The sequence below is a fragment of the Cydia amplana genome, chromosome 4 (genome assembly GCF_948474715.1).
Source record: "Cydia amplana chromosome 4, ilCydAmpl1.1, whole genome shotgun sequence".
NCBI classification, from domain to species: domain Eukaryota; kingdom Metazoa; phylum Arthropoda; class Insecta; order Lepidoptera; family Tortricidae; genus Cydia; species Cydia amplana.
The window spans coordinates 12,310,533-12,332,456 of NC_086072.1; the positions used below are offsets into that span (position 1 = coordinate 12,310,533).

General features: G+C 37.6%; 2 protein-coding genes across 19 annotated transcripts in view; both read right to left on the reverse strand.

Moving 5' to 3' along the window:
• LOC134647226 (alpha-catulin) overlaps nucleotides 1-14,797 on the reverse strand; it is a 113,428-nt gene extending 98,631 nt beyond the window's left edge. For 6 of the 11 annotated variants that reach the window (XM_063501475.1, XM_063501469.1, XM_063501473.1 and 3 more), the window contains exons 1-2: nucleotides 13,830-14,116; nucleotides 11,769-11,943 (exon numbers count right to left, since the gene is read on the reverse strand). In XM_063501475.1, the coding sequence (XP_063357545.1) occupies nucleotides 11,769-11,943; nucleotides 13,830-14,027 (373 nt within the window). In that variant the 5' untranslated portion in view covers nucleotides 14,028-14,116. Of the gene's footprint in view, nucleotides 1-11,768; nucleotides 11,944-13,829; nucleotides 14,118-14,571 lie in introns of those variants that run through there. The other 5 variants (XM_063501465.1, XM_063501466.1, XM_063501464.1 and 2 more) reach the window with 2 other exon arrangements.
• A 2,533-nt stretch (nucleotides 14,798-17,330) lies between these two features.
• Nucleotides 17,331-21,924, reverse strand: part of LOC134647221 (myosin-IIIb-like) — a 41,488-nt gene continuing 36,894 nt past the window's right edge. For 3 of the 8 annotated variants that reach the window (XM_063501457.1, XM_063501452.1, XM_063501453.1), the window contains 6 exons: nucleotides 21,512-21,657; nucleotides 20,473-20,651; nucleotides 18,706-18,789; nucleotides 18,306-18,419; nucleotides 18,211-18,219; nucleotides 17,331-17,772 (listed from right to left, as the gene is read on the reverse strand). In XM_063501457.1, the coding sequence (XP_063357527.1) occupies nucleotides 17,415-17,772; nucleotides 18,211-18,219; nucleotides 18,306-18,419; nucleotides 18,706-18,789; nucleotides 20,473-20,651; nucleotides 21,512-21,657 (890 nt within the window). In that variant the 3' untranslated portion in view covers nucleotides 17,331-17,414. The remainder of the gene's footprint in view (nucleotides 17,773-18,210; nucleotides 18,220-18,305; nucleotides 18,420-18,705; nucleotides 18,790-20,472; nucleotides 20,652-21,511; nucleotides 21,658-21,924) is intronic. The other 5 variants (XM_063501459.1, XM_063501454.1, XM_063501458.1 and 2 more) reach the window with 3 other exon arrangements.

Consider the following 21,924-nt stretch of genomic DNA (forward strand, 5'->3'; position numbering starts at 1 on the left):
TATTGTCAGATTATTTATGTAAGTACTTATTCTTGCCCTAATTATTTGTAGATATGTTAAATTATACAGTTTTATATTTTAAATTGAATCAATGCGTATTACTCGTAACATATTATACGCCTACATTTTGTTTTTCATATAAAAAATTGTAATAATCGACGAATATGATGTTTAAGATGCATTAATCTCATCTTGCCAAAGGTTAACGTAACCTAGTTCTCATCCCATGGAGGTTTTTCAAAGTTCCTATGCAATCAATTTTAGCCGACATAACGCATATTGACAGGGCGGGTTCCTAACTTTATTTATACTGTTGGTATGTATTTTGGTCACGTGATTGCGTTTTACACAAATAAAATAAAAAAGTTCTCTATTAATTACAGAAAAGCAGTAAGGAACAGTATCAGAATTTCCTACAAGTGTTTTCCCAATGTTCCATTCACCCAATCTAATGTCACAGAAATTTCCATAAAAAATAACTCTATATATATCTATAATGTATAGAACTGTTTTCAACTCCGCCCTCAGAGTTGGAATAGCGCAGTATCCCAAGTTGTAGCACACTTCTGTTGAAGTCGTCTGAAGCCTATTATTTGCGAAACATGAAAACCGGAAACCGCGGGCAACGCGGACGCCTCGTGAGTGCTGAGAGTGGGAATAATGCTTTATACTCGTTAGAATAACTAAACGAAAACTTATAGGTAGTTCAGTTATTCTAACGAGTATAAAGCACTAAAATAAAACTTATAGTTTAGTTATTCTAACGAGTATACATTTTAGACCACTTAAATATCAGTATCTGGGAGACCGAGCAAAGCTCGGAAAACATATAAAAACTCAAAAATGCGCGTTTTCCAGGGATAAGACCTAGCTAGATCGATTTTTCGCCCCCAAAAACCCCCATATAGCAAATTTCATCGAAATCCTTAGAGCCGTTTCCGAGATCCCCGAAATATATATACATATAAATAAATATTCATATAAATTAAGAGGTCGCTATAATTGGAACCATAATGTATAAAAATAAATTACCCATCAATAATTACTAATTTAGAGATGTTGTTGAAGGCTCTTTTTAGGTGTTTGCTATTATAATTTTACTCTGTAATATATTTTTACTCTGTCAATTTAATTATTATTAAAAAAAATACTTTTTGTTTGTATGAGATTATTGTAAATTAAAAAATATATAGCAACTTCATTCAACAATCATTAGCAAGTTAGTTGAAATTTGGTACAATAGAAGCCTTGTGGACGTAATATTTTACTAATAGGTATACTTACCTTTTTTCCTCCATACAAAGTTGGACAAACGTAGTAGGTACTTATTCCAAAAATAGTCTTTTAGTCAACACAAATATATGGACTGCCGTTTTTTATTCAAACTAAATAAGCCATAATGTAGCTAAAATAAGAATACCTACCTAACAGGGCAAATACAATAACTTCGCCGTTCATTCTTTGAATCTATTTTTTCCGAATCAAGTTATGGCGATAAATCCGTGCTTATTATTATTAAATGCTTGATGAATAAATGGATGAAAGCGACAAGTCGGTACATGGGGAATAGCTTTACGAGCTTTGCGTGTCGGGGAGGCACAGGGAAAGTCGAGCTGTTGCGGGCCGCAGCCAGCGACTACGTGACTTAATGCAGGGTCTTTATTACCACGCAATAAGAACTAGATTTGATAGCATTAAACTAGAATTCGTGGGTTTATCTAAGTAAAGCATGAGCTAGTCTGCGAATGTTTCGCTGGAGGTCCGCATTTTGGGTCCGTGTGTCCGTATTCAGGAATAACGCTGAGTTTGGGGCACAGTTGCTCGATTCCAATGGAAATATATGAGCAAATCGGATTGCGAATTTCCGGCCCGTGACGACGAGAGAAAGAATTGGTGGATGTTTTTCAGCGTAGTTTTCAGTCGGTAACACAATTTGTTACGCAGCCTCTTGTAATAAATTTCACTTGATTTACAATTATTAACGTTCAAGAGACAAACAAAATTGTGCAAAATACTGAACCAATAAAGGGAAAGTACAGTCAGCAAAGTTATTAGCTTAGCATTTTTGTATACAAATATGTATGAAGATGTGCTAAGCTAATGGTTTAGCTGACTGTACCTAATATCGTTGTCGTGGAGTAGGTAACTATATCATTGTTTAATTGAATGAGGAGGCAACAGTAGTGATCATTACTCCATACAAACGTACTCGACTGTTTCCTCCGTGGGTTTTGAAGCTAGAGTCTGTGTCGGACCGTTTTGCTTTTTTTGCTATTTTTGTTTTTTTAAGGCGCTAGAGCCCTTCAAAAATGGCCAAAATGGCCTAATTGACTATGCCGCAATGAGAGGCGTGTTATTCAAAACTGATATCAATTAGCCAAAAAATCAAAACGGTCTGACACAGATAATTTCATAATCATTTAGATTTTCAAATTTGGTTACGATTGGTTAAGTTTTGGAGGAGGAAACAGTCGAGTATGAAACCTCGATTTTTGAGATTTTTACGCAGGATTTTTCGCATTGTCCTTATCGCACTAGTTTTAGGAGCTGCATGCTTCCGTTAGCGAGACGGGTATATTTACCTAAAATATTTAAATCTCAGCTCCTGTTTCGTCTTAATCCAAGATCCCATATTTATTTTATATGTATAGAGCTTGTGTAAGAATTTCACTTTTAAGAATTTCACATTTCAGCATCAGTTGCTCTTCGGAAACCATCTTGAGGAAACTGGACTCCCAATCTGCCCCGGTTTCCCACTGAGTTGAAAGGTCAGATGGAATTTCGTAAACTAGCGCACGCCCCATTTCTTGCGATTAGGTTTCAAAAAATGGATGTAGACTGAAAAGCACCAAAATGAGGAAGATTAAAAAATATTGAAATAAAGTAGTTTATAGGTAACTTTTAAAATAAAGCAGCATTAAATGACATTTAGCGTCTTGATAAAAACGGCCTCAAACGGATTTGTGGTCGGTCATTAGCGTCTGCCGTGTTCAGAGTCGCAGTTGTCACAATAATTTATCTTTAATAACAAAATGATCGCTCAAAACTTTCAACAAACTTTTATTCTTTCCGACGTCTCCGAATTGTGAAAGAAAAGTTACCTGCTGTCGGCATAATTAACGCTAAAAATAATAGTTTGGGAAAGTTAGAATTTATCAATGAATCAACAACTAAATTTTTTTTTGTACTTTTAACTCCTGTATTTCTGTATCAGACTATTCTTTAAAAAAAAAAATTAATTCTGTACGGACTGCATAAAAATACGTTATATTTGGCAACTATGGTAGTCACAATCTGTTTCATGATGAAAACGCGTCATAAGCATCCGATGACGATGAATTTTATAACCTATTAAAGATGGCATGTACCTATTTACCTATAAACATACGATTACCATTTATCTTCGAGATCAATTAAGAGAGAGTTAATGTGACCACACGAATTTGTACTAGAATATTATAGTCGTGTTTGATGTTGTTTACAATTATAGATATAGCATATGTCGTGACGTTTTGATATAAATGCGAACAATTGGGTCCCACCACCAACATCGAAAAATCGAAAAGTGACCGACAAGCTCATTCGATCACAACATAATTCTAACGGTTCTTGTTTGAAAGCCAAATCTGTAGATTTCTTTGAAACCACGGGAACCGTTTTAGAGATCTGGGGCCCGTTCCTCAAAAGCTTGTAACTTGTAATATCTAGCCATACGTCAAGCCTTGCCAAGCAAAATGAAATTTTATTTTGTCAACACAAAGTTCAAATTAGAATGATACAGGATACCTTTTTATAGGTCTCTGGGCGGCTAGAGGATATAAGTGGAAGTCCCTTTCTAACAAAAGCTGACAAAAATGTACATCCGCTTGTATTACAAGTTACCTACAAGCTTTTGAGAAACGGGTCTCTGATATACAAAATATTAAGTATAGCTAAGCCTTGTGGTAGTATTAATACACGAGTAACTAAACAGATGTGTATTCGATAGTTGGCAAGGTGGAGGTGTGTCGCTGACACCTATGCTGTGTTTTGTTAGATTTGTTTCGTTCGGTCCCGGATAATCCTGTTATAAGGGCGACCCGCTATGCCGACCGTCCACGGGATTTTCGGTGGATTCTACACACTTACCCACTGTTATTTAATATACACAATCAAGTTGGAAAAACATTAGGATATTAGGCGCATTTACACCCAGTACGGTCTTATATATGCCCTTATTCATAAAACTTTAAAACCCTCAGTTAATTGAGGTTTTATCCCTTTATAAGAAATACATTAAATAAAATAAAAATAAATAACCATACATAAAGGACAATTTTACACTGATCGATCTAGTCCCACAGTAAGTAGGGTGACTGATATAGTTATTAGCCACTCCATATTAGTAAGGCAATGTAAGTCTTATTGTTAAGAGTAAGCTACTATGGAGGGGGCAAAACTATAGCAGTCAACCTACTTACTACTTAGGTAAATAAGCAGGTGTCTATACTGAAAATCGAATAACGTCTTACTGCCGTATTCGAACTTCAAGATATTCACAAGAGACGACACGTACTAGATCCATTCTAGATACGTTACAGTTTAGATTTCAACTAGTTCTCTTTTGCAGCGCAATTCCGGCAACCAATGTCACTTTTACGATAGATCGTGTTAGATATATATTTATTAGATGTGAATTAGATCTCTAAGTAATATCTTGTGGAAATCGTTCAAGAGTATCTCCAGAATCGCGGATATGTCAAATTTGATAGGTTAGATTTTAAACATATCGTTATCGTATCTTGGCGATGTCTAAAAGATATCTAATAGATGTCTATTACAAAATCCGAATCGGGCCCTTAGTCAGGATGTGTCCATTAACGTAGTCGTTCCGTAACAGTCACACTGATTACATCAGTCGCGATTCGCGACAAAGCACGTATGTACAATGATTGATGAATCGTACTCGTAGTTCTTGAAGCGCATTCCCATTTTAAAAATATGACACTGATTTGATACTGAATCGATGTAACATAAGTCATGAAGTATCTCAAATTAAATAAAGGGGCCCACTGATGATTAGTCCGCCGGACGACATCGGCCTGTGAGGCCTGTCAGTTGTTCGGAGCTGTCACCTTTTGCGTTTATGATCATCAGTGCCATCAGTGGGCCCCTTAATACATATTGGCGCGATCGAATGAACGAAAACGAATTTCAAATCAAGATCGTATTTTTTAAATTAGAATGAGTGGCTTAAGTAGTTTAAACCCACAGACAAGACATCCTCTAGACTGAGCATAGTAGCGTTACCCCCTCTGCCCCAAATATACGGTAGTTTTACTCTATTTTCGAGTCAAAGTGTCTTTGTGTGACGTCCGTGTCTTTGAACGGACCAATCACGGCACGGGACTCGCACACCTCCTCCCCCGCACCCCAGTATTTTTGGCAGCATTGGTTTCATGAAATAACTGCTCTAAACTCCGTCTAGAGGGTTTCTAGTCTATGTTTAAACCGAATGTGAAAAGACTATGGAGAAACAGTTTTGATTGATGAGAACTATATCGGCCACCATGAAAGCAGCGAGGCTTGCCAAATTGCTATTTTTATTTTGCTTTAGTTTCTAATTCTCATATGTAGCTCTACAAATTATATTTACTAAGTAAATTATTATTCAAACGAATATCTTATATATATTTCGGGGAGCTCGAAAACGGCTCTAATGATTTTGATGAAATTTGATATATGGCGGTTTTTGGAGGCAAAAAATCGATCTAGCTAGGTCTTATCTCTGGGAAAAAGCGCATCTTTCAGTTTTTAAATACCTTTTTCGAGCTTTGCTCGCCTAGATATTGTTTTACTGAAATACAATCGCCACTAAATACCCACCTATTAGGTCAAAAAAAGCTACTTGTGGATTTTTTATTTACCATTTTCCAAATGGATTCACTTATAAAAAATATCCTTCTTTCTTGCTTATTTCAGACATTGTATGTAAATAAGTAGTTGCCTTTTATTTTCTACCTACTAAGCGATAACTAGGTACCTACAGTGCTTAATTACTGGGGTCTCTATTGTTTCCCAAATAGTTTTAAGCCATAATGTATTGTTTGCCCGCATTTTCGTTAGTCATAATTCATTTGGTTCAGAAATGCGACACTTAATTTCAGGATCGCCATAAAACAAACCTAACCTAACCTATCTATAGGATAGCCTAACGAAAATCCTGAAATGTTAACGCTTTCAGTTTTATGACTAATGATAATATGACAAACAATACATTATGACTTAAAACTTTATGGCAAACAACTGGACATCTTCATTACTAACATACTTACGTAATTTTTGTCTCTACGATACTTTACGATACAATGGAGTGAGCCTGTTTGATGAAGTAGTCCTCTTTATAGCCCGTGTGTTGACAAACACGCCCAAATCGGAAACACTCACCAAATCGCCATTTAGTGCCGTATAACAAATTTATTAGTCATAAAAGTGACCCCATAAAAGGGAATACGAGAAGTTTAATTTGTATCAAAATAAGTCGAATCTAATCTGCGCGTTGTATGAAAGCCTTTTTCCTATCATACCTCATAGTCATAGCCTCATAGCAGACTATTATTCATATAATAAGTACCTTTTATTAAATATCTATTTATGTGAAAGTACTGCTTTTAATATAAACAAAACAACACCAAAAAATAGGTTATTTCTGAATATGAATTAAATAGTCTCATAGCAACAAAATAAAAGATAATAAAAAAGGGAATAAAATTTATGAAGACGCCCAGTTACTCTTAGTTAATCCAGAAAGCATTACTGATGACATTTTTTTAATCAACGGATTTCAGATTTACCTATGTAAAAATGAAAATGCTATTTATAACAGTTAGCGACTTGGGAGACTTTTCTGGGCTTCTGGGGCTTGATTGGTTTTGGTTGTCATAATAATATTACCTATTTTATTTCTTTCGTTTGGTAAAAAATAAAAGAATACAACTAATAGAATAAACAATTGTTTATTTAGGTAATTCACTATTAGTACTATAGTTCACAGTCAAACGACTGGGCCACACTGATACTCCAAAAACATCCTTCACATAAGTTCAGTAAATACGATCGTTTAAAATGTTTCTAGTAAAGTTAGTAAACCGGTTATCGTTAGGAATAGGGTTTGCATGACGGATCCGAAATGTATGGGAATATCCGCGGTACCGGATCCAGATCCGGATAATTTCACACATTTCGGATCCGGATTAGGACTAGTTAGGAAGATCGGCCGTAAAATGTCTAAAATAACATGTATAGCGTTCTCTTATAACATTATTCGTAGGGTCTGCGCCCTGTGGAGCAGCCCTTTTGTTTGCCAGCATTCTGGGTACGGCAATAACGTTCAAGCATTAAAATTCGGGTCAGGCTGTTGACACAAATTTATGAGGGCTTTAGCAAATGGTAGCCGCGATTTTAGCTTAATCACCCGACTACGGCACATTCGAAAACAAGATAATGTGTTTGTTTTTTTTTTCAATAAGTAGTCGGAATAAGTTTACGCAATCGCTCCATCTCTTTGTCGTGTAGGTATATTATATTTGTGATGAGATTAACCATTTTTACGATTCTGGTTTTATTTTAGTAATTTTATTTAGTTATTTTAGGGTAATATACTTTTTGAGTTTGAATTACGGCTTTTATAGAGATCAAGTTAGCAAGCTTAGCGGGCGCTCTGTTCGTAGTCGCTTTCCTCTACAAAGCGGGAAAACGCTAGAATCAGCTATGAGTGTCGCGCTACGAAAACTTTACTTTAAAAAAATCCATCGTGAGGTCAGGCTTAAATTATGTTTGTAATTTACTACGTAAATGTTGCCCGCATCCGAAGTAAAAATTTATGTCATATTCACCAACGCACTACTACTGCGTAAGGGCCAACTATTTACTATCCATAAATTATTTTAGTCCTCTAACCCTTTCCAATAACGTTTTATTACCCAGCTGACACTTTCAGACCCATCTCTTCCCTTGATTCTATATAAACCGAGTAGGTACAGACGACTTCATATATAAACAGCTTTCAATGTTGTTTTGCGTTTTCACTGAAAATACACACACGAATATTTTGAAGAGAAAAGAGAACTGACGTTTCTCTTGGAGTAAAAAAAGGGATAAGAGGTCTACATGAGGCTATTTAATGACGGACTTTCCGATAATATGCATGTGTGCGCCTTATATACGACTTGGTTTTTGTTCAACTAGTGATTTTGACCAAGCTAAAGCGACGATGTCACTGATGAACTTTATGATTTGATATATTTTAATTTATACTAGTGAGTGACTAGGAGTCATTATTATATGTAGGTTTATATTTGCTTCCACTGGCCGCCTGACGATTGGTCTGACCTGACTAAGACTTGGCAAGCGACATAGTGTAAAAGTGCTACCTACCAGCCGGCTTAGTACAGGACTGCCGCGACCCGTCCCTCTCTAGTTAATGCCTTTAGAAAAAGACAGGTAACGGAAAGGCATGAGTACCCAAAATTTTGCGCACATATACCTAAGTTAGCGCGTATTAGTACGGGAAGTCCAATGTATGGATGGCTACCGGGATAAATTAGCTTAGCTTTACGTATATTACATCCGTGCCAAGTGCAAGCATCCGATACCGAAATTAGTACCTTGTGACACTACTTCCCGTACTATATGCTGAAACGATATTTATTCTTAAAATGGTCTAAAATTTGATTTGTTTGGAAATGTAAAATTACAGATCAACTTCAAAGTAACTGAACTTTAACAACCTTAAACATGTACGAAAGCGAAGCGGATGCAGGAAGGGGCTATAATTAAAGCGGTATATAAACAGCAATAAGTCTGACTGTTAACTGCCTAAATCACAGGATACGATCTTAATTTTACTACTTCGAGGTTAGGCCGGATTTCTGTCCAAAATGTATTGTTGATTTTCACAATAAATTCTTAATTCTTATATGTACATACATCTTAGTGTCACTTTTATTTGAAATTGCGGTAATAAAAGTTTATAAACTTTTATTACCTGTATAATCTTCATGTGTACACATATATCACACTTATATACACTTACACACATATATACACTCGGTACAGTGGGTGCGTAGCCAACATGACAATCGTTTACATTCCGTAGCGAACGAAACGCAGCTATCACTGTCGCACTAAATATGGAAGAGTGATCTATCTATGGAGTGAGAGACACGATCCGTTTCGTTGTCGTAGCGCAAGCGTTTGTCACCTAGGCTAGGCAACCTGTATATCTTACACTAATTTCACCATAAAGCATTTTTAATATAAAAAAAGCTCAAGACGTCGGCTGAACGTTCATATCATTCATTCATGTTAACATCAAAGTAAGAGTGCCATCTTTGATGTTGAAATGAATTAAAACAACATAATCGAGTAGAGTAAAATTATCATATTTTTATGTCAAGGCAAAAATAATTACAGCAACCCTGTAAGAAGACCGACAAAGGAGGGTCCCGAATAAAACGAAACGCTCGTAATGTGAACTTTGGATTCTATTAAGGGCTGCTGAGACTGCCGAGAGGAAGCACAATTTATTTGAGATATTTTCTGTCTTGAAAATTATGGATAAATTTGACCTTGCTTTGTTCGTTTTGTTTATTTTTATAAAGCAAAAGATACTCCACACGTAATACAGTAATCAATCGCTATAGTTCTGTGTCGCGAATATTTTTGGTGACCTCAAATATTACATTATATTTTTTTACTAAAAATGGATACTACGTTTCAAATTGATTTGCAAAAAATATTGCACGTATCGCGGAGGTAAATTCCTACAACATTAAAAAAACTATTTATCAAAAGTGTTCGTTCAAATATACTCTCAGTAAAAGAGGTAAAATACACTCGTTGTCTCAATTATAGATGTAGATCTGATTATAAAATCGAAAATACTAATCCCAGTTATAGAGGTTTCATTTATCTCACTAACGGAGGTAAATTAATGGCAAAGTGTCGGGACCGCACCATGAATCCCAGCTATGGAGGTTTCTTACTTAAGCAAGTTTCACTGTATAATGTAAGTCTAAGTACTTATACCAAAACCGGGTTCAGAGAGGGTTATGGAATATTGTCAAAGTATTACATATTTAGTGGACAATTTCTTATCGAGATAATGCGAGATTAGATTTTTAAGACGATGGACAATTGGCTGCGGGCGTTTTCACATAATTTCTCAAATATGTACTTATAAATGAATAAATACATAATGAGTTTAACCTTACAACATCAAGAACCTTTGAACGTCAAACTTCCTACGTTACACTGCAGCGGGTCAAAATGTACATACATGTACACATGAATATTTTAGTCTTTAGGCCGGCACTGTGAGGGGAGAATATGCCCGTACAATAGAGGGTATCGGAGAGATTTATAGGTCACGCAAGCCAGCCTTGATTAAAAACGCTCTAAATGGGTACATACGACACATTCATTTCCCCGGTTTTCCTTTGTAACTTTGTTCTGTTACTGGATTGCCTTTTGGCTATAAACGACTTAATTTAATGCGGCGAATAAATGTCGCAATATTTGTTCTTTGTTCTACTGTGTTTTATTTTCGGCAGTGATTTATGGTTTAGTCCGATATTTTATCATACATAATTTAATTCTTATTTATACAAAGCAGACTCAAAACTCTGAAAATTTGTGCAATGAAGTATTTCACCGCTACTACATACTAAGTAGTAAGTACTAATGTAAATAGATTTGTTGAAACTTAAACTCACCTTTTTTAATTTCATTCGACAAGGGAGACAACATTGTTAGAGGTCGAGTCTAGATGAAAATACCTTCGGAACTATTTGGGAAAATGGCACAATCAACGCAAACTTTACCAAACTTCCGCGATTTCTATGCAAATTTATTATCCTTACTCGTCCGAGTTATTCCAGCTCAAATAAAAGGCGCGGAATGAACAATTTGATTTTAAATTTTAATATTTAAAGCAGGTATTTGAAGTGCAATGTTAATTTTCCCTCAGGTTTTGCTTTAACGTAAATTATGATAATTAATAATGGAGGACGGTAGTGATATTGCTCATATAATATGCAACGTGTAGGTAATATGAAAGTTACCTTCTTTGTTTATAATAAGAACTATGTACACAAACATTCCAATTTCAATATGATAAGTACCTAATATTTTATTGTAGGTAGAGATAAACAAACTACGTAAACAAACAACTTGATATAACTTTTTAAATTTTAGGTATTAGTGAATGCCAATATTTGTCCCTGTTGATCATCCCTAAGCACTTGCGTAGGTTTTGAACTTATAACATCACGTTCAATCTTTAGTTAAACGCCTCCTTTGGCTACCGAATATATTGTAAGCCTGTGATCATGAATCTCTTTGACCATCCGATCTATCGGTACGGCGCAAAGGTAATTGCAGATTAGGCTCAATGATGTTGCCCTTAACTTCTTGTCTAAATGATCAAATAAATGTAGGTAGCTTATTTCTTCGAGCGATCTGCCGTGCGTGGAATAAGCCGTGGAGTTGCAGTTGTCTCTCGCGACGGGTAGAATGGCAACTGAAGCGTCGGTGCGTGTTGCCATTAGAAAGCCCTCATATTAGCATCTCACGAGCTACGACATCTAGTTGATGTGGCGGTGACTTTGCCCCAACGTTGCGTACAGAATCAGCCACAGCGCTGATGAAACGCTAACGCTCGGGAGACTAATAGTATAACCCCGGGGTCTCCCAAACTTTAAAATCTTTAGATAAATGAGGTAACGTACCTGCGGCTCGCGCCTCCTTACACGCCAGGACCATACTGTGGCGTACGTCAGGGTTGTCGTCCGCGATGGTCTCCCCCACGGCCACGAACCGCTCGACCGCGCAACACACGGCTGCGCCCACGCGCTGCACGGCAGCGCCGGACGCGTCGCCTCGTGTCGCCACCAAACTACTAATCTGTGGAATAAATGCTTACAGATAATTTACTAGAAAGCATGGTATATTTCATTTTACCAGTCAGCAAAATAATTGTATTGAGGAGACTGCTAAGTAGGTACTATAAAAATATTATGTGGGCCATTGGGTTCCGTTTGTATTGTACATTTTACATACTAAATTGATGTAGGTATCTACATTTCTTTTATGTAGGTACATACAAATAATGGCTTACGAGCTACACAGGCCATTTGAACGTACACTGACTGACATCCTAATGCTGTCATTTAGCTAAGTAGTTATTGTAAATTTTGCGCGTATAGTTGACGCACGAAACTAAATTTCAGATATGTATTGTATGCATGTAAACACTTTATTGTACATAAGACTGATTATAAACACAATCAAAACAAAATATATAGGTACAATTATAAATTGAATTATACAATAAGAAATAACAGAAATTTTACAAGAATTTATTATTTGGAATAGTCGAGCTTGGAATTACTCGAATCCACTGTAGGAAACAATAATTCAGGCGTTGCACTTAATTAGTGCAGACTTATTGTCTTATGAGAATTTCCAACAGTTCCAACGTTTTGGTTTGTTGCTGCGCCCAGGTAAGACTATAATTAAGGCAGAAGCTTACTACTCGTAGCAATTATCCCACAGTTTCAGAACGAGCGGTATTCCGCTTTGCATTTGTTTTTATATTTTGTCCGTTGGCATGTTTGCAAGATTTTTTTATACTTATTGCATGAAAATGTTTTTCGTAACTCCTCCGTCAACTTTGACCGAATGCTCAGCAGTCACTGCACGTCAAACAATGTATGGCCCAGACGCAGGTGTGATAACCAATTGTGTGACCTGACCTGTCCACTACATACATATTTCGTACCTTGTCACAGTGACAAGTCCACCGCCGCGTCCTTCTGTTTGTGTGTATGTATGTTCGCGATAAACTCAAAACCTACTGAACGGATTTTCATGCGGTTTTCACCTTCACCTATCAATAGAGTGATTCTTGAGGAAGGTTTACTTAGGTGTATAATTTGTTAAGGTTTTGTGTAACCCGTGCGAAGCAGCGCGGGTCGCTAGTACTTACTATGTATGACAATTAAATAAAAACAAAATGAATAATGGGGAAGTTATTTAAATAGTTTCTCATACGATTTCTGATGCCACGTTGGCGCGTTGATTAGTTAGAAGGGCGTAATTTTTATGAGCCCATAAACTGTCAGGTATTTGCGTGACTAAACACAATCACTTTAAATTGTTCACTATCTACTACTGCAGCTATATTGAACGATTTCATGCAGTAGTCATATAATTTTCAGTGAGTATAATTTGCGTAAATTACGGATAATACCCACTTAATAATATTTGCTTAGTTATTCTACATGCACAATGAATATGATACTGCAAATATTGTTTAGCAGCATTATCACTTATCAGTTTAGCCCTGGCGTTCCATTGTTTCGTTACTCGTGAATTTCTCGCATCATACCAAAATTATTGAAGTATGTATATGTACAGTTATCACTTTTGTTTATACTTCGACGTAACTAACAGACAGCTGTTATCATTATCACAATATTGAGAACTCTATTCATAAATATTCACTAAGCACAACACTAGGCTCTTTCTAATTATGTGCGGGGCTCAAAGGAAGGGCATCAATTAGCGGATCAAATCGTTTAAGAGTTCGTGAGCGACAGCGGGCTGGCCGGGTAGCGGGGTGAGCTCGCGGAGCTTCGATCAAGGTCGTGGTGGCACGCGACGTGCCAGGCTGCCTAGCACTTGTTGCGTCTGCTCCTTAAGCCACCACCGAAGGATCTGCGAGCTGGTCGTGTTCACTATCAGATGTTCGTGACGTTTTGTTGTTGTTGTCGTGATAGGTACGGTACCTGCGGGTCCCGACGTGTGTATTCGTCGTCATCGGAGAGCGCGTCCATGTCTGAGAGGAGTGCGCGGGCGGCGCGTGGCGGGCGCGCACGTGCTCGACGTGCCGGACGCGCGACACCGTACCGCGACCGCGCCGCTCTGCCCGCGTCCGCCGCGGCACTGCCCGCCTGCCCGGCCCGCCGTGCCGCTGCCGTCGCCATCGATCCACCCAGACACCCCACCCGACCTGCCCTACCCCATTCCACTCTACACCGATACAACACCACGTGGCCGCCCGCCCTTAACTCATAAACACCTGAATGCATCGCAATCATGCATTCAGAAGTATTTTAAATGATCACTTACAACATACAAGCAAAATCTGTTAATAAAAAGAACGAATTTTATTCATAATTTATCCTCCAAAAATCCCTCTTTCATTCAAGCTGCCCGCCAGACAAACGAACCCAATGCGACGGCGCGGATTATGGTGCAACAGTTTGTTGTCGTGGGCGGGAAATTCTAACAGTAAACGTCATGTGACGTAGTAAAACCGACGTGTTTTATGGTGAAGCCGTGCCGAAAATAAAATTATGATTTTAGACTACGCATAAACTTTGGAGTTCTCGTCAGAGTCCAAAACGACGTCAGGGTACGGTCGCTGACGCGATTTAGTAGTATTGTAAAGAGTAAACGTCACAGTAGAACGGCGGGAGGGTTGTGGAATTACGATAATATTGAGTAATATGTTGGTGTATTTCATACCTGTTTGATGAGTGGTAGTAGAGTTCTTTCTACGGAGCGCGTTTTTATTTGCGAGAGGTCGAATTCAGGCAGGCCAGCGGCCGCCATGGCTGGCGCGGACGCGACTGCGCGGGTGCGCGCGCACCCGGCGCCGCGCCGCTATTGGCCGACGTCTCCGTCACGTGGCCCGAGCCCGCCCGAGCGGCTCCGAGGCGCCCTCCGCCCGCCCGCCGTAAACACGCACTGTTTAGTTTTACACGTACTCGGTTGGCTTATAAAACTACGGCTTTACGGGATTCACTTTGTTTTGATTGCGGACGCCAATTTGTACACACATGGCGTGCAATTGCGTAGCATGTGTGTGCATAGAAGTTTGTATGCAAGGGTGGTACCTTTTCTCTGCAGCTGACTGTACGTTTTTTACACATATAAATTGATTTGTTAGTAGAATTGCAACGTACAAAATATACTTATTTATATTTACACTCGTGTATTGCTATTCAACTTGCTGATGCTCTCAAACGTAACTACACGTAGAGTTCAATAGAAATTGTAAAAAAAAATTAACAAACCAATTTACCTTCGTCTCTTTGTAATCTCGTAGGTTTTGTGCACAACCAAGGGTTTTTTTATCGTCAACATAAATATTCCCATTTTTAATTAATTCATTAATATTTAGTATTTACGTGTCTCTATTTAGCCCGATGGTTGACTGGTAGAGAATGCCATCTAGGCATTAAGTCCGCCATTTGTAGTATTATTTTTGTATTTTGTGTAATAAAACGAATAAAGTTTTAATAAATAAATGAGTAAGTGCCTACTTAAACGGATGATTTTTTAAATTCAGACCAAATTTACAAAGTGATGTATTTTGTTAATTTGGTCGAGCAGTAAAACAATATTTGTATCAACAATATTTATTTTCAATTCATTCCATTCAAACAACTATAACTTACGAGTAATCATTGGCACATTATCACAAAGGTTGTCAATGATAATTATATGTTTATTTCTTTCTTGCTCTACATGTATGAAATGGCAATTAATTAATAAAGTAAATAACAATAATATCTATACAATCGTGTTCTCTTGAGAGATCTAATTACAATTGCCTAACATTTTTGTATATACTATAACAAACAAATAAACTAAGAGAGATACGATGTCAAACAATCCTGTCCGTGGCGACATAATTAATGTGGTGTATTCGGGTAGTTCCGAAAAGTTCTGAATGTCGACTAGTTCCAAAATTAGACTCGAATAAAATGGAACTATGGGCGATTTTCGGAATTGAAATAGTTGGAATTACCCAGATACTCCTTATTATGGTCATATTTTGCATGTCTCTTAGTCTAGTGTTGTCGTTAATATAATATCATATATAAAATACCTACCCCTCCGGGAAATAGGCGTGATTATAAAGTGTATGTATGTATGTATATATAAAATATAATATAATAATACTGATGAAAACCGTGAAATTGATATAATTTTAATTTTACTACAATACTCAATACAGAAAACGAACAGAATAAAATATCAAAAATTATAACACACATGCAAATATAGGGTCTAATTAGATTTTTTTACATTTATGGTTATGCTACCTATATTATTTAGGAGTTAAACTTTGGTAAATGGTATTATAAAATAGGTTTGAAAACATTATTAGTAAATATTTAAATAAAACCTAATAGAATCATTTTATTGGTGGTACGAGAACATATAACATACGAATTCTCAACTAAAGGTATACTTACTATCTATGTGCTGTATCTATATTGCTTATTATTTAATAAAATAAGCCGGTTAGGACGGAACCAGTAAAAACAACACAATAACTGTAAAATACTTATCAAATACGAATATAACATACCGGTAAAGTACGATATACTGCACTATTCTTAGATGTATCTGAATGCGGTATGCGCATTCTTGTAAAATATAGGACGGTCAATATGGATAATATGTACCGTCATAGGGACTATTCCGTCCATTAGCATTTTACTTGAACAACGAACAAAATTGATAAATTCATCGACAAAGCAGCGATTGCTTTTAGTTTCAATAATCAAAAGCAAATTGTTTTTTTTTCCTACGATTGAAAATCAAAGAAATATACGATCGTGGACGGAATAGTCCCTATGACGGAATTAGCCACATGACCTTATTTATAACTGTTATTAGAATATAAGCCAAGATAATCATTTTAAAAGCTACTCATGGCAAAATGTTATATGTATATACCAATTAATTCATAATTTTCGAACCTTAATAATGCAAGTCATTAATAAAAGGCACGTTTCGTGGTGTTTATCTGTTGCTCATAAAAAATTGGTAGTCAACTGGCTACAAAACGTAAGATAGGAAATCGCAAAATTTATGGCTTACTGTCTGTACTTACTTAGGAAAGCTGTATAAGTCTGCTAAGGATTCTGGATCGGACTTCTATATTATAGAAGTCTCTGTTTGTGATTAACATTAGATAGACGTGGACCAAGGTAACTTGCAATGCCAAAGTGTGCGAATGTAATAATTAATGTCAATATAATGTTGTATGAAAATATGACGTTTAATAATGACACAGCTTCACTTTGTTTTGTTCAAGTCGGTGCAAAATTAGCTTATTGTTAGACGGACTTTACGCGCCTTGCGCTTGTTGAGCCTGCTTATAGTCAGTTCTGTTCAGGGACCTGTCCAGCGTCCACGATGTTTGTCTTCTCGGGAGTATTTTTTAAAATCTATTTTTTTAAAGGAGTTTCGTCACACGACGATGTCACCCCTGCTCTGGAGTCTTTGGAATCCGTTAAACCTCGCATTGACCACAGCAAAGTTTCGAATCGTTATGAGAGTCACGGTTTGGGTTAGTTATAATAAACGCCCATACTGATCTGCGGCCTGCGCTTGTTGTACAGCGCCTGCTTAGATCCGGTACTATCTTGAGAACTGTCCGACATCCACGGACTTTGTCCGGGCGAATTTCTAACCTTTCGTTTCCTTAAACTTTCCGTCGGACCTAGCGTTGGCCTGAGTAGCTGTTTGAACCTGAACGGGCCCTCTGTGTAGTCATCGTCAGAGCTGAAGATAGGCGTGGCGAGGATTTCTGGCGAGTTGCGGAGAATCTTTCGGAAGTCTGACTCTGGGTCGTGTGTTGGATTGTAGACTGGCCGCGGAGGTGGGTCTGCCTTGTGCGACTGCTTTACCAGCTCGATTATCTTGTTACTGAAAACATAATTTACTTAGTATACTTAGATCAACTGATCTATTCCAGGAAAAAGTTACGTGATGCTTAAGAATACTCTATGGGAATAGCAACTCATAAATAATGATTTTACGAGTAGGTCAATTTACAACAGCCAATTTAATAGGTACCTTACGACATGTACTCAAAACGGAATTTAAGTCTCGATCAAAAATTTCAATTAGGTAATGAAACAGAACGATTGATAAATGAATTTTAATGAAATTTGAATTAGTAATGATGGACGTCTAAAGAAATAAGAAATTATGTAGCCTCTTAGTCGCCACAGGCATATGAAACCTATGACGAAAAATTTAATTGAAAAAATAAATATTACGATGATAAACCACAGACTATGACAAATATCTACAAGCAACGATGAAATACCATGATTTATCATTATAGATAACTTATCATACCCAGGTTTCCTGAATTCCGCGCGTATGGCATGCACAACACAAGGATTAGTTAGAATCACGGCCAGAAGTTAGTGAAGTCATCGTCGCGCGCATACCTGACGAGACCGCCGCACTGGCGGCTGCAGGGCAGGTTCTGCCAGTTCTGGCTAACTAGGTGGTGCCGGTGCTCGCCGCACTGCTCGACCGGCTGTTGATGGCTCCTGTTGGCCCTAGAAATATATGGTGACTTATTTAATCTGTGGCGCTACGTGGATTTACGTGATAAGTGCTGGGTTCGAAACTTTCAGGTAAAATATGTAATTAAATTATGTATTCTACTTGACTACTTCCTATAGACGGAGCGAGATGGAACAGTAAGTAGTTACTATCGGCAAAAATAGTTTGTTTATCGACATCCAGTGAAAAATGATCGTTCAAATTAAAATAGTTAAAATAACCTACACAAATAATAAACTAATTTAATAACGCCACAGAACAACACAACAACTGACCAACCTTAATGGACTGATCTCATATTCTTTATTAATAAAGGGTTCATCCCAGGGCCTTGTAAGGCTCTCTAGGAATTCAGGCGAGGGACTGATCCGCGTAAGCATGAGAGAAAACAAGGTTATAAACATTATCAAAAATGTACTTCAGAACCAGTTACCCACATCAGTAATTTCAAATATACATGAAAAATAAGATTCTAAATATAAAATTGCTATTTAATAGTGTTCACGCCTAAAAAGCCCGCCACACTGACATCGTGCCATAGGTACGCCAATCATACGTTAATTTAGTCGGTGACAGTACACCTACAGTTTAATCACAGAATAAGTAATAGTATTATCATGTTTAGTACAGTTAAGTACACCTAAATATTGGGATATTTATTACGCTTGAACTGATAATTCACGATGGCAGCATCTTGTACTCAGCGGTAGGCAAAAAACCAGCCAAGTGCGAGTCGGACTCGCGCACGGAGGGTTCCGCAGCGTCAACAAAAAATAGAGCAAAACAAGCAAAAAAACGGTCACCCATCCAAGTACTGACCCTGCCCGACGTTGCTTAACTTCGGTCAAAAATCACGTTTGTTATATGGGAGCCCCACTTAAATCTTTATTTTATTCTATTTTTAGTATTTGTTGTTATAGCGGCAATAGAAATACATCATCTGTGAAAATTTCAACTGTCTAGCTATCACGGTTCGTGAGATACAGCCTGGTGACAGACGGACGGACGGACGGACGGACGGACGGACAGCGGAGTCTTAGTAATAGGGTCCCGTTTTTACCCTTTGGGTACGGAACCCTAAAAAGGACATGGTAGTGACTCGAAAGTCGACTGGCGTCCTGCGCTAGGTGCGTCACCCGGTATTCGCTATCATATATTATACAGTGAAACCTGGTTAAGTGGGACCTGGATAAGTGAGAAACCTCTATAGCTGGGACTCATGGTGCGGTCCCGACACTTTAGCACTTAATTACCTCTGTTAGTGAGAAAAAACGAACCTCTATAACTGGGATTAGTTGTTGTGATTTTATAGTCACATTTACCTCTATAATTGAGACAGAGAGTGTATTTTACCTCTTTTACTGAGACTATATTTATAAGATTACATTTTCCTAATTGTTTTTGTAGAATTGTATAGGAATTGACCTCTGTATCTGAGATAACGTCAATCTATGACCTCTCTAACCTGGACTTTATTGACCAATTTCCGTATTCTTACTAACTGTTAGTCTATGCACAAATCCCGCATTTGCTTAATTATGTCTAAACGACTTCAAGTTTCATTTAGTTACTTTATGTAGTTAAAACTATCGAAACGAAAGCTGAAATTTTGATAAGTAACACGAATAAACAGATTTTCATTTCTAAGACGCAATGAAGTATCAAATTTAATTGAAAAAAATCTATCCTTTGGAGAATCATTCAAAATAAATTCAAAGAAATATTTAAACAGACTTAAAAAATATTTAGGGACAAGGATTATTTTACCTTATTTATTTTGAAAGATAATTACAAAATACCTTATTAACCACCTCTATAACTAAAATATATCCTCTATTCTCACCTCTATTAATGGGACCCTCTGTAAATGAGACAGACATTTATTTGTACCTGGCTAACTGAGAGCTGAGAACTGGGTAAGTGAAATACCTCTTTAAGTGAGACAAATCTGCTCGTCCCTTAAAGTCTCACTTATCCAGGTTTCACTGTACATACCTATATGTGTATGACGCTGTATATTATACAAGTACAAGAGATGGTAGTGACCTGGAGAGACGGCTGGCGTCCTGCTCGAGTTGCGTCACCTGACCGCGCACGATGGCCGGCACGAGCGTGAAGCCGGGGGGCGGACGGTACTCCGCGGGCGGCCGCGAGACCTGCGACAGCCGGACACCAGGCTTGTTGCGACGCAGGTTCTTGTGGACCTCTTGGTTTTTGTCGTGCACCTGGACAGTGAATATTTTTAGAATAAATTGGATTATTATTTTAATGGAGTAAATAAGTTGCCTAAACAACATTTATTTAATATTATACTATGATCCTGGAAGCCACGTATCCTGGGCTCTTCTAATTAATTTTGCTAAAGAGTTATTGATTGTAGAAGATTTGGAAGTGGATGACGTTATTCGGCCATATGTTTTTTGCATGTTTTTTGGTAGCTAAGTTGTCAAACGTTAACTTTTGACAGCCAGTGTTTGACGGAGTATAGGTATAGCCTGACCAGTAATATATGATAATTGTCAAGAGGGCGCTGTTATTCTCATGTATAGGGTGACAATTCAGTGTAGTATGAAAAAATTAGTTCCAGTAAAATTCCGCAACATGGCGCACCCTCAATAGATCCTGGTTCACCGTATAACCATAGAGAAAAAAATACATAGAGTGCTCACTCCATACATCAGTTTTAGTACCAAAAAGACTATTAGCATCTAGCATCGAGTAGCGGAACTATCAGTACTGCTACTTGACAATAGATGTAGCACCGACCGGAAAGTCTTATGCTGTTGAAATAAGACTTTCCGGTCGGTGCTACATCTATTGTCAAGTAGCGGTACTGATAGTTCCGCTACTCGATGCTAGATGTAGACACTGAAATTAATAGTGTGAACTGATGACTCTTGTCTTACTATATTTCTCTATAGTATAACCGTACGGAGAGATCTACTCAGCTGTCAAATTCGAGGCACGACTTTTTCCGTCTTTACAGACCTTCTACTATGAATAACTCTTTGATACTATTAAATTTTCTTTAATAGATTAAAAAATAGATATCAAAGAGAAGTAAAAAGTCGTGAAGACAAAACACCTGGACCGCGAAGGACTGCAGCTGGCTGGCCCGCTCCTGCACGGAGTACTGCTGCATGAGCTGCTGCGGTGTGGGTGCTGGGTGTTGAGGCGGCGGCGGCGCTCGGCCCTTCGCCCATTTGCGCCGTGCGGTGTAGCCCCGAAAATCTGAAAGGGTTCGTCGCCAAAAGATGAAATGATTATGTAATAAAATAAATAAATAAATATTATAGGACATTCTTACACAGATTGACTAAGTCCCACAGTAAGCTCAAGAAGGCTTGTGTTGTGGGTACTTAACTTAGACAACGATATATATAATATACAAATACATAAATACATAGAAAACACCCAAGACTCAGGAACAAATATCTGTGTCATCACACAAATAAATACCCTTATCGGGATTCGAACCCAGGACCGCGGCTTCACAGG